This window comes from Triplophysa rosa, linkage group LG17 (genome assembly GCF_024868665.1).
Source record: "Triplophysa rosa linkage group LG17, Trosa_1v2, whole genome shotgun sequence".
NCBI lineage: Eukaryota > Metazoa > Chordata > Actinopteri > Cypriniformes > Nemacheilidae > Triplophysa > Triplophysa rosa.
The window spans coordinates 23,383,367-23,407,687 of record NC_079906.1 but is presented as its reverse complement, the minus strand read 5'-3'; the positions used below and the strand labels follow the sequence as shown (position 1 = coordinate 23,407,687).

Below are 24,321 nucleotides of genomic sequence, written 5' to 3'. Positions count from 1 at the left end.
GTTACATTGCCAAAGCACAGGAAAATAAAATATAAACATGCACAATTACAGATTAAGATCAAAATAAAATAAAAGTATAAAGTATCTATATATATACATATATAAAGAGAAAAAGTCAAAGTATTGATGACAGTTTTCAGTGAGGGTGACAGGATCCTGTCATATAGTGTCAGTTTGTGTGTGTTGTGTTGTGTTGTGCTGGTTGTTCTTTTGTCATGGCAGGATTTGACAAATCTTGCAGCAGGTTTGAGCTTCTTGAGTTTTCTCCCAGTATGTCTGAAATCTTTTGTTGAAACTGGTTAAAGTCTGTGTGGAAGTTTGTAAACTGGTGAAGAATGTTTCTGTGATGTGTGTGTAGTTTGGACATGAGATGAAAAACACTTGATTGTGTGTGCAGTGTGGACACAGTTGCTCTTCTCTTGGTGTCCATGTGTGTGTCTGCCCGTCTCTACCGTGAGCTTGTGATCAGTCTGCACACGCTCAACACTTTTCTTAGTTTAGGGTCTGATGCGCTTGAGGTATTCTGCCCGTTTATATTCTCTGTTTAACCACAAATAGCATTCCAGTTGACTTTGCTGAGCTCTTGCTTCTGTCCAGTGTTTCAGATATTTCTCTTTTTGTGTTTTTATCATTTGGTTTAGTCTGGCTGGGGTTTGGGGTCTCTCTCTCTCTCTCTCTCTCTCTCTCTCTCTCTCTCTCTCTCTCTCTCTCTCTCTCTCTCTCTCTCTCTCTCTCTCTCTCCCTCTCTCTCTCTCTCTCTCTCTCTCTCTCTCTCTCTCTCTCTCTCTCTCTCTCTCTCTCTCTCTCTCTCTCTCAATTTCAATTTCAATGTAAGTGTGCTTCATTGGCGTGACAAAATGTACATTCGTATTGCCAAAGCATTTGCAGCTGGGCTGCGTACAAATAGTGCAAGTATGTATACAAACTAAAAGAAAGATAATTATAGTAATAAAATAAAATAAAGTGTGATGTATGTAGTGCAACTTTCTCTCTCTCTCTGGTGTGTGGTGAGCGCACTGGCGCCGTTGTACTGTGGCTGCCGTCGCAAATAAACTATAGACACCCGTGTTTTCATCAAACTTGCATATATAAAGCTGCCACACATATAGTTACTAAAAGTAACATAGTGCAGAATTACAAATATTTATTTCTTATTTTATAGCTGTGCTATAATTTGTTTCACTTGAAGAAAAATAAAAAAAAGTTTTTTTCCAGTGTTCGTGTGCGCGCGTGCGCCGAGGAGGCTGGTGGAGGCGCGCGCGCGTGTCACATTCTTCCGTTGATCCGTTAACCATCAGAAATACAGACAGAAAGAGCTCGAGACAGACAGCAGCGACAGACAGGTACGTCACATAAACACCCGAAACCACAACGAGACATGAGAAATAAGAGAAATATTAAGAGATAAAAAATGAGATGATGATAAATCTGACTGATGCTACAGCTAATGCTAATGCTAGAAACAAAAGCGACTGAAGGAAAGAGAGAGAGAGAGAGAGAGAGAGAGAGAGAGAGAGTGTGTCATCATCTTCATCATATCACAACACAAGAGTTTATTGTGATTGAATCAGTCTGCAGTATTTATCAGATATTAAGGATCAGATTGATTTTGTGTAGTCTTTCATTGTGTGTTTGATGTGTAAATGATTCTTCATGAGGAGTCAGATGATAAGAACAGCAGCTTTTGCTTTCAGGACACATTGAATATTGTTTAAAAGTAGCAAACTTGCCTGTAAAATCAAGCATTTATATGTATTGTAATATCACCATGAACTCATCAAATATGAAGGTTTATTAACATGTCACACGACCAATAGAAAAGTTTAAATGCATAAAGCACAGCAGAAGTGTGATGCTGTCGGAAGGACTGATGAATATAAATGACACACACATGATACTGTATGACAGAGTTTCACAACAGATCTGGGTTTGTTTGTGTTGTTGATTCAGGGCGGTTGGGGACAGAATGCTGACTGAAGATGGATGTTCCTGAATACCTGGATCTGGATGAGATTGACTTCACCGATGATTTACCTGTATGTCCAACAGATCTTAAAGCGTTAAAACTTCACACATTGTGGTGGCAATCCGTCTAATTTTCTTCATTATTTCTCCCTCCGTGACATTAGAGCGTTTTCTGAACGCGAATAACATTCAGTCTCTTCCAGTATCTAACCTTTGAAAATATTTATTGACAAAACTAAGTGAAGAAAGGCAGAATGTTACAGGTGTCGCTCTAATCTTTCCTTTTCCTGAACAGCGTCAACTAAGACATGACGTCACTATTTTACAATGATGTTATTGGAGCTTCAATTGTACAGTTTTTCAGAGAAAATTCAAAATTGCTCATATTATTAATCATAATATTTAAACACACATCTACAAATTAACGTTATGAAAATGTATGCTCTTACACACACTTTAAAGATCGCATAGCACAGGCATTTTCTGCCAATCTCATATTAATCTTGAGTGCCTGTACAGTAGTATTCCATACGTCATATCTTCAAAGAGTATTTAGTTTGATCACATTTATAAAAGAGAGATACAGCTGTACCATTATTTCCAGAAAAACATGAGCGCATTGATGATGGGCGGGGGACGGAACTACAGCACGAGCACACAACACATCATCACATTATCCCTTCCTGTTGTTTACATTATGCACGTACACGCCGATTGCCAACAAAACACAGACATGTGACTTAGTTTGACTTACCTCGTGCGGTTCATGTCCGGCATCTTTTAGCACTGGGACCGCTCCATCTATCAGTCTCAAACCATCTCCAAATCCAGCGTTATATCCAGCGTTTATATAACATCCATCACTGAAATGTCGTGAACAAACAGACACACCTCAACTTCACTATGGCAAGAGTAACGAGCTGCAGCTGCAGGCCCACAGCGCAGCCAATCTTGACGCAGAACAGCCAATCTTGATAAGCGGGTCTTCCTTCTGCTCGGCGGTTGGCGGGCTCTTTCTTTTGCCTTGGCGTGGGCATGCTTCTCCAGGAGAATTGCCCAATAAAGGAATAGGATCACTGTGTCGTCACAGAAAAATCTTTCAGAAACATGTTCAAGCACAGAAACACTATATCATACGTCCAACTCGTTTTTTAACAAGTTGACCATGTTAAGCATGAGAAGCCAGCACATTCAACAGTGTAAAGAAGCCAGAATGCATGAAACAGCGTTAAATCCCCCCTTTAATGATAATGTGTTGAATGGGCTAGTTGCTCAAGATGGCGCCGGTGAGCTTTTGTGACGCCAGGATCGGCAGACTAATTTCCGGTCGTAGGAGATGTTTTGGATTAACGAAGTGCTCAGCGATGTAAAGAGGATCTGTCATATCGCCGATATATTACTTTCTTCTTTTTTATCTAAAAAAAAACCCATATTTGCCGGCCAAAAATCTTCCTTTTCCCATATATGCCGGAACTTAGTCTGGCGTCCCAAGACTCACCGGCACTATCTTGTGCAACTAGCCAATTGTAATGTTCTCTCCTGTTTCAGTTCTCATCAAAGAACATTCCTGAACTGTGTCGACGGCATGATGGACAGACTGAGGACAGACAAGGTTTGTGATTTCATCTCATCTTCATTCATGTAGTGACACGAACGGTTTATGAACGAGAGTCCAACACGTCTGTGTCACAGGATTTAAATCCACGTGTTTCCTTTCAGCTCCTGCGATCAACTGGGCTCGGAACCCGTCTTCAGTCAGCGGGGCGGGAATCAAACCTACCGGCATCGCCGATGTGTACAGCAAATTCAGACCCGTCAAACGCGTGTCTCCGCTCAAACACCAGCCGGAGGTGTCGGACGCGGAGGCCGACGGGAAGAACGCGGAGTGGCGTGTAGCCGTCTCTGTTTCTCCATGTGATGCTCAGGGACTCAAGAGCCGAGCCGGTGGGACTGGAGCTCTGTTTGGCGATCTAGAACACTACGATCTGGATATGGACGAGATCCTGGACGTGCCGTACATTAAATCCGGCCAGCAGATGGCCACTCTTCCACGCGTGGCTTCGGAGAAGAAGACGTCGGGTAGCGCGGGTATCAAGGGCGCGTCGCTCACTCACGCCGAGAGCCTCAGCGGAACGCAGTTCTGGCCAGACATCAGGAAGTCCAAGTCCACAGATCTGGAGTTTCTCGGCGGGTTTGAGCGCTCGGCCAGCTCACTCCACGGCTCGGACTCAGACAGGCTCTTCTCAGGTCTGCCCTTCCCCGACACGCCCACCCATAAAGCCGGAAGTCCAGGCGACTGCCCCACCAACCCTCCTCACGGAGCCAAAGGCACGAGGCAGGACAAGAGCTGGCCGGGGTCGAGAGCGTTTGGAGAGTTGGATGACGAAACGAAGAGGAGTCAGAACATCATGAACGTGGTCAGAGAGGGCCAGATCTCACTGCTGGTAAGAGCTCGATGTGACGTTTGACGTGAGAGTAATGAAGTGAAATAACTGTGAGGTGTGTCTGCGCAGCCGCACGTCGCAGCAGAGAATCTGGAGCGGATCAGAGACGAGGAGGGAAACAATCTGCTGCACATCTCTGCCGCTCACGGTCACGCTGACTGTCTGCAGCACCTCACCTCTCTGATGGGAGAAGACTGTCTGAACGAACGCAACACTCAGCAGCTCACGCCCGCTGGACTTGGAGTCAAGGTACCTCTGCCTGTCATAGTCTGATCTGACGAAACCATCATATAGAGCAGATATCACGTCAGCTGATGTTTCTTGTAGATGCAGATCAGATATTCTTGATGATCACGTGTGTGTGTTTTGTGTAGAACGGTTGTCTTGAATGTGTGCGCTGGATGGTGAGTGAGACAGAAGCCATCGCTGAGCTCAGCTGCACTAGAGAACATCCCAGCCTCATCCATTACGCCGCTCGCTACGGACAGGTGAGGAGTCGAGTCGAGTCGATCATGCTCCAGCGGCCGGATCATGGGACTGATCATGTGACCGTGTGTGTGTGTGGCAGGAACGTGTGCTGCTGTGGCTGTTGCAGTTCATGCAGGAGCAGGGCATCTCTCTGGACGAGGTGGATCAGAACGGAAACACGGCGGTTCATGTGGTGGCTCAACACGGACACTTGAGCTGTCTTCAGGTCCTTCATCATCATCTCTCTCTCTCGCTCTCGCTCTCGCTCTCTCTACATGCACGCTGTTCCCTCTCTTGTTTTGTCTGGGACACACAGGGAAGCACAGACAGGAAGTAGCTCTATCAGACAGGAAGTAGCATTGGCTCCAGTTTCCTGCTGCTGTAGCGAGAGGCTGAATGTGTCATGAAAAACCAAATGAATGCATAAAGACCTGTAGTCATGTTTGTGGAGGTCTGTTGTGCAGACAGTTCTGTAAATGTTTATTATTGAATGCTTGTCTGTTCCTCTTCCTCAGTGTTGTGTTGTGTTGTGTTGCGTTTCAGACGTTGGTGGAGTACGGGTCTAATGTGACCATTCAGAACCAGCAGGGCGAGCGGCCGTCGCAGTGCGCCGAGCATCAGGGTCACATGACCTGCTCGCGGTATCTGGTGGTGGTGGAGACGTGCATGTCTCTCGCCTCACAGGTGGTCAAACTCACCAAACAGCTGCACGAGTAAGAACACATGTTTACTTTCATAATAAAAGTCTGTATTACTGTTGGTCATTGTGTGATTTTATTTCTTCGACATTGTGTTTCTACACGTCACAGACAAACCACAGCGCGTGTAGCTCTACAGAATCAACTTCAACTCTTCTTACAAACCCATGAAGCAAACGGACGGCCACGATCACCAAGGTCTCCTCTCCTTCTTTACGAAACTTGCTGTTCAATTCTGCTTGTTTTTTGTTGTAGAGCAGATAGCGAATCGCTTCAGTATAACATAACGCTCATGCTGCAAAACTTTGTTACATTTAAAGCTTACATTTGTGTTACAGTTGACAGTTGTGATGACTTCACTATGATTCTGTAGAGTCTGTAAATGTGTCTCATGTCTGTTTCTTCTCGATCAGTTCTCATGGTGGTCCAGCTGACACGTGGTCAGAAATGAGTTTAACCGCTGAAGTTGGTCCTGATAACGGTCAGTGGATTGTGAGACAGAAGCAGGTGGAGACAGAAGCAGGCGGGGACAGAAGCAGGCCGACTGAAGGTGTAGGTGGGCCGGAGTCAGGGGCGGGGCCTGGAGCAGGACCAATGAGGAGGCCTGGCGTGGCGGAGAAGCGGGAGCTGAAACTCGCCCGTCTGAAACAGATCATGCAGCGGTCGCTCAGCGAGTCAGATGGCGACACTTACCCTCCAGATGAGTCCAAACACTCCAGACCCGAGCGGCCCACCCAGCTGCCCATCGCCGAGGCCGACGAGCTTCATCTGATGACCAAACACAAGACGAGCTCCACCGGCGACCGCAAGTTCTCTTTCGCTCACAGGACTTCTAAATCTGTGGAGGTTTGTAACGCCTCGCCATCATCAGACTGCAGCGATCCTGAATCCAAACCCGACGGGACGAATGAAAAGATCACCACAAGCCCCAAAAGTGCCCTGAAATCACCATCCTCCCGCAGAAAGACCTCACAGAACCTCAAACTGAGGGTCACCTTCGACGAGCCGCCACGCAAAGACACGCCCACGGGCGACGCCAAAGTGTCATCCGGCAAAGACAAGGCGGAATCAGGGAAACGGCCGTTTGGGACCTTTCGGTCTTTGATGGAAAGTCTGAGCGGAAACCAGAACAGCAACAATAATAACATTCAGACGTCCAGCGCTGGAAAACAGTCAAGCACCGGCCCGACACCGAGTCCGCCTGGAAAAAAGACCGAAACCAAGAGCAAACACAAGAGCGCTGCTGTTTAAAGAGCAGACACACAATCATCAACAACATCATAACATGATCACATGACCTGTAAATAAAACATACAAACGTACTTTCTTACAGGACAAATGACTGTAAATGCAACTTTTTCGGAATAATAATTTTTCAGTACTGTGATTTTGTACAGTCTCGATCATCTTGAAAGCAGAAGCGGTGATGCTGTTGTCAAGGTTACGTTCTGAGAGTGGGACTCGTGACCAGAAGGTTGCCGGTTCGATCCTCAGGGCCGGCGGGTAACCACTGAGGTGCCCTTGAGCAAGGCACCAACCCCTACTTACTCCTCCGGGTGTACGTGTGTTCACCACTTGCTGTGTGTGTGTTCACTACTCTCTGGATGGGTTAAAAGCAGAGGTCACATTTCGGGTATGGGTCACCATATCTGACTAATAGGTCACTTTCACTTACTTCAATCATATTCATTATTCAGTAGTGACATCATATCAGACTGACACCAGTTCTTTACTTTTGCATTCACTTAAATAATTCCCTGCGGTTTTGTTGTGTGTAATCTGTACTGTTATCGAGTAAATGTTTGATTTATAATTTAAGTATTATATTTGACTGAAAGGAACCATCATTGTACTGACGTTTGAATATTGAAATAAATATTAAAACACTTTAGACATTATTATATCATGAAGCCAAATGGAAAGTTGTATTAGTTCAACAAGATTGAACAGAAACAGAAGATTGGTCATTATTAGCTTGTGTTGGTCAGCTCTTCTGCCCCTCTGAAGACACCAGGGGCTTTAATTGGTGCTGCTGGTAGAGAGACGGACAGAAACCGAGAGAGAGAGAGAGAGACTGTGTGTGTGTGTGTGCGTGCGTGCGTGCGTGCGTGCGTGTGTGTGTGTGTGTGTGTGAATGCAGGAGTTGATTTGACAGGAGTCTCGTCTATAGATTTTTGTGTCCATTGTTTTGTTTTATTTGTGTTCGTTTTACTCAGTCAATCAAATATAATTGACACCACTGGGCTCGTCTGCGCCTGCGGCTGCGGCTGCGCGTGACAGGCAGACAGCAGTTAACGCGCCTGCACGCCAGAAAGTTTCTCCGTTCAACGGTAAGAAAAGGTTTCTGTCAGAGCCGTGACAATTATTCCGTTATTAACTGATATAATGACACATATGAGGGATAATGATATCGTCCACCTTTCAAAACATCTTCAATTATACGGCTTCTGTTCCGCCTCCATCATAACAATAACACATTCATATTTCTGTTCACACATACTGAAGAAAACGCAAAGAGTCTTAAAATATTGAAGTCTGATTGTTATTATTTGTCAACATTCATGAATGCGTTTGTTTGTGAAGTGAATATTGATCAGATGATGAAGATGTTTATTCTCTTCAGACCACAAGAGGGAGTCAGAGCTGTAGAGAGACACAGATCAGTGACATCATCAATAGAAAGGTTTTGTTTTAAACATTCACTCATAAAACGGCTTGTTTAATGTTATAAAGCAGATTTAAGGGACGTCACAAGAAACATTTGATCTTTGGACTTTGAAGCCATTATAAATATCCACGTGGTTAAAACGACTGTAATCAATGAATAAACAAGAAGAGAAAAACATTAAAAAGCTGACACACACAAATCAACAACACACAACATAAAAAGAGTTTCAGCAAACAGAGAGAAGCACGCTGCCGATTCAGCTCGTGTCAGTCAATCTGTTGAGTTGAAGTGTCTTTTCTGTCTCTGACCTTTGACCTCCTGTCAGACCCCGAGAAATACTGGAGTTCATATGAAGACAGCTGACAGCGTTCTTCTGTTTGTTATATAACTATGAAATGATTTCTCCATGTAATAAAATAGGGATGTGAGTCTGTGACTGTCGTGTATCAATGTCCTTGATGAACAGGTTTTATTTTTGTCCATTATCCAACACTAGTGTTAATAAATACAGCTTTCCTGTAGCTCAGTGGTTCCAGCATAGCGCTAGCAACGCCAAGGTCATGGGTTGGATCCCAGGGATTGCACATACTCAAAAACAAATCTATAGTTTCATGCAATGTAAGTCGCTTTGGATAAAAGCGTCTGCCACATGCGTAAATGTAAAAAAAAGAATTATGGAAACACAAATAATAGATCGTTCCAATCTGTAATTTGTATTTGCAGCAAAATTTGAGAAGTGCTATGGAAATACGCTATCCATAGTACACCAGGAGAGAGAAATCATTCAGCTCTGAAAAGGAACAGATCTGATGAAACAACAAGATCATGTCATCATGACACTTTCATAAACATTCAGAGATATTTATACTGCACACAGAGACAGATGACATGTCAAACATGTGTGTTTAAAGACACAACACACGGCTGACAGATCTGCTTCTGCTATTGCTTCGTGCCACTCGGAGATCCAAGAAGTGCTTTGAGAAAAAACAAAGATATTTCTCCAAATCAAATATTTGGATATCGTAATAAAGTCTAAGGAATGTCATCTTTGCCTCCCAGCGTTTCACTGCGGAAGAATTCTTCATCTTTTTCTATGAACTTGGGCGAGATGTTTAATGTTTAAGACTTTTTATGTGGAAATAAAGGGATGTGATGTGCCTAACCCTTCATTTGTTCATTCACACGCACACACACAATCATAGTGTTAATAAAGATCAAAGATGCAAGTGTTTTATATTTATCACTTATCGATGGTCTGTGCGTGTGTGTTTGCTGGAGCTCTGGCAGTTATTCATTGTGAAGCAGTGCTTCTTTTAACCTGTTTCATTGATCTGTGAGTTTCTCCCATTAAAGCATCGGTGCGTCTCCGCGGACAGAAGCGCTCGAGTCCCGCCGTGCTCGTGGAAACCTCGCGTGGGTCTCTGGAGAGCTGCAGCATCATTTCTTCTCGTGTTCCTCCGTCCACCTTATTTGTTGTAAATAGCAGCTCATTACAGGCGCTCGGACATGAGGCGTTCTGTCACGGCTCGATGGCAGCTCAGGTTGTTTGTAATTCTGTTGTGGTCCAGGGAAAAAGTCCCTGAGGAGGAAGCCCTTGTGTGTTCTCGTGTGCTGGACTCTTATTAGTAAATGTGCGTTTTTGTCTTCCGTCAGTGTATTTTTGATGCATTCTCTCTTTTCTATGACATGTATCTGTTTCAGGAGCGTTTATCCTCTGAACATCAGAGGATTCTTGACTGTTCAGCTGGATTGTGAACTGAATCTCTGTTGGCCTGACAGATTCAATATGTGGAATCATTTCAGTTTTTAATGGACCTTCCTTGAACGTTTCAAATCAAACACACCTGAATTATTATTGATGCTTTATTTGCAATGGGGTTTTATAATAATCCTGCAGTGTTTCTGCGCGCTCTCTCTCTCTCTCTCTTTATTAGAGGAGAGAGGTATTTCAACATTATACAAAATAATTCATATCATCTGTTTGTCACTGATTTGAATACATTCACTTTATATTGAGTGTAAGTATCGTGGTTTGCAGTTCTTACTCTTTTGAATTTTAAATTCTTCAGAGATGTGATTTTGCAGAAAGAGAAAAACTCGAACATTTTAAGATTCACTTTACAGTAGTGCTAAATACACGAGTAATGAATAGTATTAAATAAAGAATTAATTCATGACATTCCGTGAATAAATGTTTTTAGTATCCCTACAAATAAGTCTATATGAGGCATTTTTTCAGAAGCAGACAACAGACAAGCTTCATTAAACAAATGTCTTTTGTTAATTCAGAAAAAACACCCGAACAACATCTGAATAGTGGCAAAAGTTTCGTTTACACTTTATTTTAAGATAAAAAAAACCTCTTGTCTCAAAACCAAGTGAACTGACTATCAAGACATCGCACTACATCGTTACCAAAAAATGTTGTTATACTTTTTTAAAGGGCCAGAATTACGATTGTAAATGTAATGTAATTACGATTGTCTAGAGAGCGCCTTCCTGCGCTGTGAGGGCGGAGCATGAGCTGCATGAAGCGCTTCTGTCATGAGACTCAATCACATGACTCGCTTCATCGCGCACTGACTCTCTCGCTGTGAGTTTGTACGGCTGTTATTGTTGAAGATGGCGGAGGAAAGAGAACCTCCACCGCTGCATGATGCTGCACAGACGGACTTTACAGAGCTGGAGGACGGTGAGGATCTGTTCGTCAGTACCGTGAGCGTGATCGAGGTGAGACGATACGACCATAACGACTCACACGCACTCTCGGCGGATTCACTGTATGCTGACGGGGATTTTACACGCAGGGCTGCTCGGCACGTGTCTGCACAAATCAATGTTTATACACAGTTACATGTGATCTACGCGTTTTGTTTTTATGCTGAAACATTTCATTGAATTTGACAAAATGATTAGAGATGCAGGACGCGCATGCGCAAACATCTTCCAGCTGAACATCAACACTGCGTCACATGAGTGCAGACAGTATATTCACACTGTGGCGTCGACGCTCATTTAACTACCGAATGTCATCATTTTTTGTTTCGGAGATAAAAAACAGTTGACAGTTAATTCAAATAAGTTTAATACATGTCATCTAAATCACTTTAATTTGTTCAATGAGAACTCCCGAATTGGTTTCTCACTTCTGAGCATAAATAGATACTACAGAAATGTATTTTTTGTTTGTTTTGGACATATAACAACAGTAATAAACAGGTCATCTTTTCCCATGATCTATTACTACTGTTCAAAGTGCTCAGCAGTGCCATGTCAATACAACAGAACATTAATTCTCATATAATACAGTCATTGTACTGAAGTACATCAACAATGTAGTACAATAACACTTAAACTGTCTTGTTTTCATGCAACACATCACTTTACTGACAGTCAACACAAAGTGTGTAAAACAGTGATCGATGTGTTCATAACAGCTGATGATGATGTGGCCATGTGCTTCTCTTGTGAGTGTTTATGATCTGTGTGTAAACTTGAACTTCAAGTGACTGTGTAACCTGCGAGCTGCACATCATTTATCATATCATTCTCTTCTTCTTTTCATTGTGAAAGTTTCTTTAAAAGAAATCATTGAATGTCAGAGTCTGTGGCCGTGTGGGCAGTGCTCCAGACATGAAGGACAACTGCGCTCCGGGTGACCCGAGTTTGGTCCTCTCTTGGTCCTGCCCTCTCTCCTCCCCATCACTTCCTGTCTGCTCACACTGTTCCTGTCCTTTCAAAAATGGAAAATGACAAGAGAACATTTGTGTGAAAAGTGACTCCTTGAGTGATTTCTTCTCTTTATTCGTGTGTTTGTTGTGAGTGACTGAAATGCTTGAGTCAGTGGTGTGTGATTGTGTTTAGTTTTCATTGCTGTGATGATCTCAGTGTTTTATAAAGTCGTCGGGTTTATCGGTGTGTGTTTCTCTGACAGTGTTTTGATGCACAGATTTCTTTTCTTAAAGGTGACAGGTTTATGCATAAGAAATATGAAGAATTTGTTCGTTTGTTTGTCTTAAAGTCCAGCTCAACATCTCCAGAAGCATCAAACCTTCCAGCAGAAGACATGAACATCGGCTCGAATGGCCCCAAACATGAGGAGATGTTTTTAGATGATGATGATGATGATCAGGACGACCTTTTTGCTGGTGTGATTCTTCTTTATAAAATGATCATTTCTTTATTTTCATCACCCCGGCAACCACCCCAGTGTGTCTAGACAATAGTTGTGTGTGAATTTGAGAAGTCTCAGACAGAACGCTGAATGTGTGCTCTATCAGCTGAACTTCTCAAACACATCTGTGATATTGCTGGTGGTTGCTTAGTCCCGTCACACGGTTTGTTGAAAGTTTGTGTTTGTGTAGAAGCCACGGAAGAGGTTTCATTGGACAGTCCAGAGCGTCAGCCGATCCTATCAGACGGCCCGTCGCCCGCCATCACACCCGTCACACCCACCGTCATGATGAACCCCAGAGTTGATGCGGCCGTGTTCGATCGCTTGATGGAGGAGGTGAATGACTTCAGTTCTCACTGACCAACTTTAGCTGAAGTAAATGTGAGCACAGATTCATGTTGACGTGTGATGTGTTTTACTGGTGAACTTGTAGGATGAAGATGATGAAGAAACCCTAGACACGTTTGACATCCAGATATCAGTGTCTGACCCTGAGAAAATGGGTAAGAAACAGTTGCACTCCACAAAAACCATCATGTCTCCACACACTGTATAAAGACAAACGTGTGTGAGTGTTTGTTTGTGTTGTAAAATCAATAGACCTTTTCAAATGTTATCAGGTCTCTGCTTCACTTCTGCAAACAACACACAATAAACACAACACAAGTGTTACGTTAATGACCTAAGTCTTCATAAATCATGATGTCGTTTTACATTCTGTACATGAGGTGTAAAGTGTTCTGTCCTGCAATGTCAACATTACCGTCTGTGTCTTTAAAAACATGACATGAGTTTAAAGATCGCATAGCACAGGCAGTTTCTGCCAATCTATCTTGAGTGCCTGACTGTACAGTCGTATCTTCAAAGAGTATTTAGTTTGATCACATTTATAAAAGAGAGATTCAGCTGTACCAATATTTCCGGGAAAAGACGAGCTGCTGGAGGCGGGCGGGGGGCGGAACTACAGCACGAGCACACAACACATCATCACATTATCCCTTCCTGTTGTTTACATTATGCACGTACACGCCGATTGCCAACAAAACACAGACATGTGACTTAGTTTGACTTACCTCGTGCGGTTCATGTCCGGCATCTTTTAGCACTGGGACCGCTCCATCTATCAGTCTCAAACCATCTCCAAATCCAGCGTTATACACTGCAAAAAATGACATTCTTACTAAGTGTCTTTGTCTTGTTTTATAGTACAAATATCTAGACATTCTTAAATCAAAATACAATTACTTAACAAGAAAAGTGACCTAAGATATTTGGTCTTGTTTATGAAAGTTTATGGTAAAAACAAGCCAAAAATTCTGTCCCCATGGAAAGTGTTACGCTCGGCTCACATCACCGTATTAAAATGTTTCAAAACTGGTGAGCCACAGAATTCGCTAACATTACTTACATTAGGTAGAAAAATACCAATGTAATATTAAATGATTAACAATAATTCATTTATTACCATTACTTGTTTGGAGCTTGTTTGTATTCACTCGTTTAAAATACGTTAAGTAATGCTAATTTCAACAACCCAGCCTTAACATAAGACTGGCACCTTTTTCCATCCCTAAAAGCCTGAATTTACCTTCTAAAAGTTCTAAAAGGGTCGTCGCCTCCAAGTTACAGCTTGTAAATAAATTGGCACGGATGTTTTTTTTTCTTTGGTTTAAAACGCGCTGTGATTCCTTACCTTCGTTGAATTAAATAGGCCTACCATATTTATTGATGCAAATGCAATGCAGAGCTAAACAAGACCGACACTGACCGTGAACGACAAAGAAAACAATATCTAAGAATGTTATTTTTTTGCAGTGTATCCAGCGTTTATATAACATCTATCACTGAAATGCCGTGAACAAACAGACACACCTCAACTTCACTATCGCAAGAGTAACGAGCTGCAGCGCATTGATGTAAGCGAGTCTCGCTCGTGGGCGGGCTCTTTCGCCTTGCCGTGCTCTTGGCCAATAAAAGGAATAGGATCCTGTGACGACACAGGGATCCAGAATTAGAAAAAACTTTCCGAAACAAGTTGGAGTGCCGGGGGAAGTGTATCAAGAACAGAAACACTACGTCATACATGAGAAGCCAGCACGTTCCAGTGTAAAGAAGTCAGAACGCATGACAGAGCATGATAGCTCCGCTTTAACAAGATTTAAAAATCATCGCCTTACAGGTTTGAGTCACATGTGTGTGTTTGTGATTTAGAGATGAAGATCAATATCTGCAAAGCCTAACATCACTATCTGTTTGTTTGTTTTGTGTAGGTGATGGCATGAATGCATTTATGGTTTATAAAGTGAGCACTAAGGTGAGTGAAACATCTTTCACAGTGAAGTTAATTTAGGAGTAAACGTGTCACATGTTTCTTCATCTCTCTCTGTGTGTGTAGACCAGTCTGTCCATTTTCAACAGCGATGAGTTCTCCGTCAAGAGACGTTTCAGTGATTTTCTGGGTTTACACAGTAAATTAGCCTCCAAGTACCTGCACATTGGATACATTGTTCCTCCCGCTCCAGAGAAAAGCATTGTGGGTAGGTTTTCATGTCTGACCCGATATATTCTGTTAAACAGCTGGACGTGATGATGTCATAGATAGATGTCATGTGTTTTAGGAATGACGAAGGTTAAAGTCGGGAAAGAGGATTTGTCATCGGTGGAGTTTGTGGAGAAAAGACGATCTGCTTTGGAAAGGTATGAAAGAAACACACGCCGCAGTGAATATTACATGACAACGAGAGAAAGCACTTGCGTTCTGTTTCGCCGAGTGTCTTTTGACGATTGAACATGGAGGGAGGTGATGTGGAAAGATCGGTGGTGTTCTGGTCTTTTGTGGCTAAAAGGTTAAACAACAAATATTTGATAAATGATGATGCTTGAGCTCGGGAGGTTGGGATCTCCTCGCTCTTGTCCTGGTTTTGCACAAGCTGATGAATGGAATGAAAAAGAAAGTTAAGTGCGCTTCTGACATTTCTTTGCCCTTTTTATCAGCGCGTTGACTGACGTGAAGGTCACGAGGGTTCGGCCGGCTTCTCTTCCGTCAGATCCTATAGACTTGATTTGTTAAAGAACTGAATCCTGACGTCTGTTGCTTCATATATGCCGTGTGTTTCAGATATCTAATGAGGACGGTCAAACACCCCGCTCTGCTCAAAGATCCGGACCTTCTGCAGTTTCTGGAGAGTTCAGAGGTGAGCGCACGCGTGAAACATGTTTCTCTTTTCTCTCATTTGACTGTGCCGAAAGAAAACGGCTCCAATGAATTTCAGCTCCTCGGGTCATTTGTTTCCTGTTTGGTCACGTCAGGAGTGGAGAAACGTCTGTATTAAGTGTGTATAATGGAGGACGGGAGCAATTGTAAAGGGCTAAACGGTCCGGGGGCCAATTGAAAGCTATTTTTGCCGGCGGGCCCTCTGAGAGTTTTCCCCGCTGAAATGTATTAAATTGGAGGCGGCATTGAAATGTGTGGGACTGGAGAAATCCCGGCGGAGGGCCGGCTCACGGGGAGCGAGCGAGGGAGGGAGCGAGGGAGGGAGGAGAGATGCTCCCTGTGGGATCGGATCCGAGCCGCGGCCTGTTAACCGGTTTGTTTGCCCTTATTTGTCATTTTATCCCAGCTGCCGCGAGCGGTTAGCACACAGGCGCTGAGTGGGGCCGGAATATTGAGGATGGTAAACAAAGCGGCCGACGCTGTCAACAAAATGACAATCAAGATGAATGAATCGGATGCGGTAAGGGTCTGATTTCTGGACTTGAATAATGAGACGAATTAATGAGCTGCTGCTTTGAGAGAGGGAGAGGGAGAGGGAGAGAGGGGGAGAGAGGGAGAGAGGGGGAGAGAGGGAGAGGGAGGGAGAGAGGGAGAGGGAGAGGGGAAGGGGAGAGGGAGAGAGGGAGAGAGGGAGGGGGAGGAAGGGGGAGAGGGAGGGGAGAGTAGGGGGAGAGGGAGAGAGGAGAGGGGAGGGAGAGGGAAGGGAGAGGGGGGGAGAGGGAGAAGGGAAGAGGGAGGGAGAGGGAGAGGGAGAGGGAGGGGAGAGGGAGAGGGAGAGGGGGGAGAGGGAGAGAGGAGAGGGGAGGAGAGAGAGGGAGAGGGAGGAGGGAGAGGGAGAGGAGAGAGGAGAGGGAAGAGGGAGAGGAGAGGAGAGGAGGGGAGGAGGGGAGAGGGAGAGGGAGAGGGAGAGGAGAGGGAGAGGGAGAGGGAGAGAGGAGAGGGAGAGGGGGAGAGGGAGAGAGGGAGAGGGAGAGGGAGAGAGGGAGAGGGAGAGGGAGAGGGAGAGAGAGAGAGAGAGAGAGAATTTTGATATTGAGATTTTATTTCCATATTTCATTGGTTTACTTACATATACTCTATTTTATATTTCATTCTATATTTATGCCTTACTCAGCACCTTAGTTTAATTTTAATCTCATGTATGTCTTAATGTATGTCTTTTGTTATATGTTCAATGCTTTGGCAATATTGTAAGAACACACAATCATGCCAATAAAGTACCTTGAAATTAAAAATTGACATTGAGAGAGAGAGGCTGCAGTGTATTTCTGAATGAAAAAAGTTTTGTCTGTGTTTGATGTGTTTGTGTTTTCAGTGGTTTGAGGAGAAACAGCAGCAGTTTGAGAATCTGGACGTCCAGCTCAGAAAACTTCATGCTAGTGTAGAATCGCTGGTGTGTCACCGGAAGGGTAAGAGACACATGCTGCTTACATGAGGAGTGAGTGAAACACACACCAATATTAAAGTTGATTCATTCATTATAGTTAACTAGTGTTACTAGTACTAGTAATAGATACTAGTAATTACTACAGTATATTACAGTTTACTACAGTAAATCTTAAATTGAAGAGTTTGGTTCAACAAATCATGTTTTTATTGTGTTTTATTGTGTTGCTGTATTTTTTTTGTTATTACGGGTTAAATCAAAACAAAGCAACTGCAGTTGATTGATATTCATTGGAGCGCACAATAAAAAACATGATTTTTGAAATGGAGTTCTCTTATTTTGGAAATAAACTCTTCAATTATACTGCAGCGTGTTTTCATGTGGGAAATTGATTACAGTTCTGTCAGGTTCACTCTCGTCAAAAATGATGGACAGTTAGCATCTAGTTTAGATTGGCGGTCTGGTTCTGTTCTGGGCAAAACTCCCTGCAGTCAGCATGAAGAAGAGCGCAGCAGAACAAGCAGATGTCATTAGTTCTTTATGACATTTAAGTGGAACACATAATGTAAAGTGATTGAGATTTAAGAAAAGGAATAACAGTCGAGTCCTGATTGTAAATATGAGGTGGAGTTGGGGATGGAGGGGGTCATTTGCTTCTGAGCAACGCGATAAGAAAATCTGAATATTTAAATGGAAGCTGTGATTGCGTCATATTTCTATTAGATGATGAGGATCAGCTGATGCGAGCTCGACTTCTGTACACCTCTCCTGTCACTCACGTGTGTTTCAGAGTTGTCCGTAAACACGGCGTCTTTTGCCAAGAGCGCGGCCATGCTGGGAAACTCCGAGGATCACACGGCGCTGTCGCGAGCGCTCTCTCAGCTGGCGGAGGTGGAGGAGAAGATCGATCAGTTACATCAGGAACAGGCCTATGCGGATTTCTATCACTTCTCTGAGCTTCTGGGAGATTACGTCCGTCTCCTCACCGCTGTTAAAGTGAGTGGAAATGGCCACATACAAATACTGAGAGAGAGAGCAGAATGAGAACGAGAGTGTTTTTGATTCCTCCTCATGCACACGTGTGTGTCAGGGTGTGTTTGACCAGCGGATGAAGACGTGGGCTAAATGGCAGGACGCTCAGGTGATGCTGCAGAGGAAGAGAGAGGCGGAGGCCAAACTTCAGTACGCCAATAAACCCGACAAACTTCAGCAGGCCAAAGATGAAATCAAAGAGGTAAAAACATGTTTCAACTGGATTTCTTTTACTTACACCTGTCACAGAATGTAGAGATGTGATGCTCATACTTCTCTTTAGTGAAGTATGAGACGTGTGGGTGTTTGATTTGATTTGATTTGATTTGGTGGGATGTTTTTGTGCTCAGTGTTTAGTTTGCACCATTGAGTCAATGAGTCTTTTAAGCACAAACATTATCAGCTTCTTTCATTTCTGCATTTCCCCGTCACGCCCCTCAAAGGAGATTCTGGAGGTAGGACCTTTGCTTTGATATTATTTGCTGTCTTACATCACGTCTGGTCTTTAAGAAACGTCATACCGCTTACTGTATTTACACAGTGATCGTCTAATAGTAGTTTCACTTCATCACAGCTGCTGCGTCATGTTGTAATCTTTTAATGTTCATGGACTGATTTGTCATTTGTCATAAATCACTTTTCTGTTTGACATCATCGCTCACATGACGCTCCACACATTCACTCTTCTGAAGAAGAACTTTTACACACACGCGTGTCTTTTTCTTGTGTCTCATGTGTGTGTGCGTGTGTTCAGTGGGAAGGTAAAGTACAACAGGGGGAAAGAGATTTCGAGCAGATCTCAAAAAGCATCCGGCGTGAGGTGGGCAGATTTCAGGTGAGTTCGGCCATCAGCGGGTGTTTTTTCTTCCTGAAACCCAAAGGCTTGTTTCTCTGACGTGAGCGTCTCTTTCCCTTCACAGAAAGATCGAGTGAAGGATTTTAAACTGGTCATCCTGAAATATCTGGAGTCACTGGTTCATACCCAACAGCAGGTATCAGAGGTTTAAAATCAAGACTTTGATCTGAATTCATTCATGTTCTTGTTCATTTAGTCTTTGATTTATCTCTGTTTTTCAGCTAATAAAATACTGGGAGGCCTTCTTACCTGAAGCCAAAGCTATCGCATAATCACAAAAACCCTAAAGAACGGCTGCACGGACGTCAGGAACACTAGCATAATAAAAACATGATGAATCCCCACAGACTTTGGGATGTTTTAGGATCACAGATGAAACATCACACACGCTTTTACTTTTCACATCTATCATTATTCCGATGAAATGTCACGTAACTCTGATTTCAAGTGCTGATGATCCGACAGGGGACGGCCTTCTGATTCTTTTCTTTTGCTCTCGAATGTATTCAATGAAAGCATTAATCTCACCGTCAGTATTTAGGAGTATTATTATTAATCATCATCGTCAGGAATCTGTCAGATCTGCATTTCTGTCCTCAGCTTTGCTTCTCATGTGGACGTATTTACATTTGTGTATTTTTTTTATTTGCTTTGTAGCCTTAAATGTTTGGAAATTGTTTCATTTCAGTCGATTCATTCTCCTAATAGATTTTTATGTATTTTTTACTCTACGTTCCTGTGCGACAGTATCTGAGACTTAATAAAGGACCGAATGAAGTCGTGGTGATGTTTTCGTTTTTAATGTCACTTCAGTTTCCTGATGTGAATCTGTCATGTGTATGAGAACGAGAAATGTTCCTTTAGTTTTCCTTTTTCAGTGTCATCCGTCTTGTTAGTAAAGAGAGAGAGAATAAAAGTGCCGTCAGCGGCTGATGATGTGAATTTCAAGCATCTCTTCAGAATGTCACTTGTGTGTTAAAGAGAGCAATAAGACTGTCAGAGTTCTTGACAAGAGCTGTGGAGCGTTTCCCATCTCTGCATATACATCACACAGAGCCCAGCGAGCATCTTTAACTCCAGCTCGCTCATATTGATCATCTGTCATATTACAGTCTGTGAGGAACATCACATGATGATGAAGACGCTCGTGTAAATGTGCCTTTACCTGCTGCAGGTGTTTCTGTGAGTGAGTCTCCACATAATCATATCTCCTCCAATGGGAAACATGGGTATTACTTGTGTTTATGCATTATATCATTTAAAACATTGTATATCTTCTTTTCCTTTCGGCTGTTCCCTTCAGGGGTCACCACAGCGAATCATCTGCCTCCATCTAGCCCCCCTGCATCCTCTTCTCTCAGACCGACTACCTTCATGTCCTCCTTCGCTACATCCATAAACCTCCTCTTTGGTCTTCCTCTCGGCCTCCTGCCTGGCAGCTCTAACCTCAGCATCCTTTTACCGATATATTCACTCTCCCTCCTCTGAACATGTCCAAACCATCTCAACCTGGCCTCTCTAACTTTGTCTCCAAAACATCTCACATGTGCTGTCCCTCTGATGTACTCATTCCTGATCCTATCCATCCTCGTCACTCCCAAAGAGAACCTCAACATCTTCAGCTCTGCTACCTCTAACTCTTCCTCCTGTCTTTTCCTCAGTGCAACTGTCTCCAAACCATACAATATCGCTGGTCTCACTACTGCCCTGTACACCTTTCCTTTCATTCTTGCTGGTACTCTTTTATCACACAACAGACCTGACACTTTTCTCCACCCATTCCAACCTGCCTGCACACGCTTCTTCACCTCTTTTCCACACTCCCCATTACTCTGGACTGTTGACCCTAAGTACTTAAAATCCTGCACCTTCTTTACCTCTTCTCCCTGTAACCTCACTGTTCCACTTGGATCCCTCTCACACACACGTATTCTGTCTTGCAGCGACTAACCTTCATTCCTCTTCTCTCCAGAGCAAACCTCCACCTCTCTAGACTTTCCTCCACCTGCTCCCTGCTCTCACTACAGATCACAATATCATCCCCAAACATCATAGTCCATGGAGATTCCTGTCTGACCTCATCTGTCAGCCTGCCCATCACCACCGCAAACAAGAAGGGGCTCAGAGCTGATCCTTGATGCAGTCCCACCTTCACCGTTAAGTCCTCTGTCACACTTACTGCACACCTTACCACTGTCCTACTGCTCTCATACATATCCTGCACCACTCTAACATACTTCTCTGCCACTCCAGACCTCCTCATACAATAGCACAGCTCCTCTCTTGGCACCCTGTCATACGCGTTCTTTAAATCTACAAAGACACAATGCAGCTCTTTCTGACCCTCTCTGTACTTCTCCATCAACCTTCTCAAAGCAAATATCGCATCTGTAGTGTTCTTTCTTGGCATGAAACCATACTGCTGCTCACAAATGCTTACTTCTCCCCTTAGCCTTGCTTCCACTACTCTTTCCCACAACTTTATTGTATGGCTCATCAGCTTAATACCTCTGTAGTTTCCACAACTCTGCACATCTCCCTTGTTCTTAAAAATCGGCACCAAAACATTTCTCCTCCATTCCTCGGGCATCCTCTCACTCTCTAAGATCTCGTTGAACAACCTAGTTAAAAACTCTACTGCCATCTCTCCTAGACACTTCCATACCTCCACTGGTATGTCATCCGGACCAACCGCCTTTCCTCTCTTCATCCTCTTCAAAGCTCTCCTAACTTCACCCTTGCTAATCCTTTCTACTTTCTGCTCAACAATATTTGCCTCTACTACTCTTCTCTCCCTGCCATTTTCCTCATTCATCAGTTCCTCAAAGTACTCCTTCCATCTTTCACTCACCCTCCTGTCACCTGTTAACACATTTCCATCTCTATCTTTAATCACTCTAACCTGTTGCACATCCTTTCCATCTCTATCCCTCTGCCTCGCCAACCGATACAAATCCCTCTAACCTTCCTTACTATCTAACCTTGCATACATGTCCTCATAAGCATGACGCACGTTTTTGGCATGGTACGTCCTGGAACGCTCCATTGCTGGTTAGTCGATCTGGGATGGTTCCTGCCCCGTCCCAACAGCCCACTTCTAAGAGTTTTCTCTGTCTCTGGGCGTTTATCACAGCCGCTCTCACCCTCTACACGACGGTGTTCGGCAACTCGACGTTGCGTCACGGTGAGACCCAATGTCGAGGATAATCAGCAGCCTAAGCACTCTCAATCGACGGTGCGTTGTGCCACATCATCGTCTGGGTATTATCACAGCCGCTCTCACCCTCTACACGACGGTGTTCGGCAACTCGACATTGTGGCAAGACCCAATGTCAAGGATAATCATCAGCCTAAGCACTCTCATTCGATGGTGTGTTGTGCTACATCATCGCCAGGCAGGTAAAACTGCAGAGCCGGTCTCCTCTCCGGGTACCCCCCCACGGTGAGGGATCCGCACTGCTAGCCATCGAACCACCCCCGGGAGGTCAATGAAGCAGAACGTACCCCTAGCCTCCCTGTCTCGGTTCCTGGGAGCCTGACAAGAGCTTCCCAAACCGTCACAGTGACTACGGGATACGGTCCGTCTCGGCTACGCGATCCAACTCCCCAGATGCCCGCCCAAGTTTCGGGGCATCCTCTCAACCTCAGCAGAGGCAAGGATGCTCCCGTGTTTCGGGCCGAGGTCGCCACCCCTCTGGTGAGGAAGCGATCGTGCTCGTCCCTCTAGCCGAGATGTTCAACGGGTTTTACAGCCCGTACTTCATCGTCCCCAAAAAAGTGGGGGTCGCTAGATCTGCGTACCCTGAACAGGCACCTACTCAAGCTGCCATTCAGGATGCTCATGCAGAAGCACATACTGGCATCTATCAGATGTCAAGATGGATTCATGGCAATCAACCTGAAGGACGCTTACTCTCATGTCTCAATTCTCTCTCGTCATTCCGCAATGACATTTCTACGGATGGGGGTCCCTCTCGGGCAGGTCATGAGGCGCGTCGTGGTGACGACAGATGCCTCCCTGCAGGGTTGGGGTGCCGGTGAGCAGATCCCTGCGAGCCACACATATCCCAGGCGACCTGAACCAGACAGCCGATGCCTCGCGGAGAGTGGCGACTCCACCCCCGTGCAGTCCAGCTCATTGGGTACAGTTCGGGCGGGCTCAGGTAGACCTGTTCACCTTCCTGGACACCACCCATTGCCCGCTAGGGTACTCCCATCCGAGGCCCCCCTCGGCACGGATGCTCTAGTGCACAGCTGGCCGTGGGACAAGCGGAAGTACGCCTTCCCCCCAGTGAGCCTCATTGCACAGACTCTGTGCAAGGTCAGGGAAGAGGAGCATCGAGTGTACTAGTTGCACCATACTGGCCCAACCGGACTTGGTTCTCGGAGCTAATGCTCTTGACGACAGCTCCCCCCGGCCGATTCCCCTGACGAAGGACCTGCTTTCCCAGGGGTAGGGCATGTTATGGCATCCCAGGCCAGACCTCTGGAACCTCCATGTCTGGCCCCTGGATGAGATGAGGAGATCCTGAGTGGCCTACCCCCTGCGGCGGTTAAGACCATCACTCAGGCTAGGGCCCTGGCCACTAGGCGGCTATACGCCTGTAAGTGGTGCCTCTTCTCATCCTGGTGCTCTTCTCAAAGAGAAGACCCGCGGAGTTGCTCGATTGGGAATGTGCTGTCCTTCCAGAGACTCCAGAGTAATCTCTCCCCTTCCACACTGAACGTGTATGTAGCCACTATTGCCGCTCATCACGACCCAGTTGCTGGTAAGTCTCTAGGACAGCACAACCTGATCAATTGGTTCCTAAGGGATGCGGGAAGGCACTGCCTCACCCGCGCTCCATACCCTCTTGCGACCTTGATGCGGTCCTGGAGCCCCTCAGAGATGCCGCTCTTTCTCACCTCATGATGAAGACGGCTCTCCGGTGAATACACATGTAACGGCTGTGTGTGTTTTCTGCTCATGTGAAACACAAAACAGTTAAGTGATAGATCACCCCAAAATGAAAATTCTGTCATCATTTACTCACCCTCTTGTCATTTCAAACCTTTATGACTTTCTTTCTTCTGCAGAACACAAAAGAAGATAGTTTGAAGAAAGTTGGTAACCGAACAGCATTCACTTCTATTGTATGGACACAAAACCAACGAAAGTGAATGGGGTCCAGTTAACAACATTCTTCAAAATATCTTCTTTTGTGCTCTGTGGAAGAAAGAAAGTCATACAGGTTTGAAATGACAAAAGCGTGAGTAAATGATGACAGATTTTTTATTTTTGGGTGAAGTATCACTTTAAACACTGAAATCATTGGTTGCACTGTACAAGTTCCTGCAAAGTTTTCGAATAAA

The 24,321-nt window shown here is 44.5% G+C and overlaps 2 protein-coding genes across 3 annotated transcripts; both read left to right on the top strand.

The window, feature by feature from the left end:
• Window positions 1-1,233: 1,233 nt before the first annotated feature.
• sncaip (synuclein, alpha interacting protein) lies at window positions 1,234-7,463 on the top strand. Its single transcript, XM_057355743.1, has 10 exons — window positions 1,234-1,343; window positions 1,951-2,036; window positions 3,514-3,577; window positions 3,685-4,409; window positions 4,479-4,658; window positions 4,784-4,897; window positions 4,978-5,103; window positions 5,421-5,590; window positions 5,687-5,773; window positions 5,989-7,463. Exons 2-10 carry the CDS (start codon window positions 1,980-1,982, stop codon window positions 6,824-6,826), a joined length of 2,361 nt encoding a protein of 786 aa, XP_057211726.1. The 5' UTR covers window positions 1,234-1,343; window positions 1,951-1,979; the 3' UTR covers window positions 6,827-7,463.
• A 3,326-nt stretch (window positions 7,464-10,789) lies between these two features.
• snx2 (sorting nexin 2) lies at window positions 10,790-19,746 on the top strand. Of its 2 annotated transcripts, XM_057355748.1 has the most exons (15): window positions 10,791-10,976; window positions 12,268-12,394; window positions 12,611-12,756; window positions 12,854-12,923; window positions 14,691-14,734; window positions 14,816-14,957; window positions 15,039-15,117; window positions 15,539-15,614; window positions 16,041-16,154; window positions 17,010-17,103; window positions 17,872-18,077; window positions 18,172-18,315; window positions 18,868-18,948; window positions 19,034-19,105; window positions 19,191-19,746. In XM_057355748.1, exons 1-15 carry the CDS (start codon window positions 10,869-10,871, stop codon window positions 19,239-19,241), a joined length of 1,554 nt encoding a protein of 517 aa, XP_057211731.1. In that variant the 5' UTR covers window positions 10,791-10,868; the 3' UTR covers window positions 19,242-19,746. The 2 variants fall into 2 exon arrangements, with proteins under 2 accessions (XP_057211732.1, XP_057211731.1); XM_057355749.1 differs by lacking the exons at window positions 18,868-18,948; window positions 19,034-19,105; window positions 19,191-19,746 and adding an exon at window positions 18,557-18,856 and having other exon boundaries at window positions 10,790-10,976.
• Window positions 19,747-24,321: the final 4,575 nt, after the last annotated feature.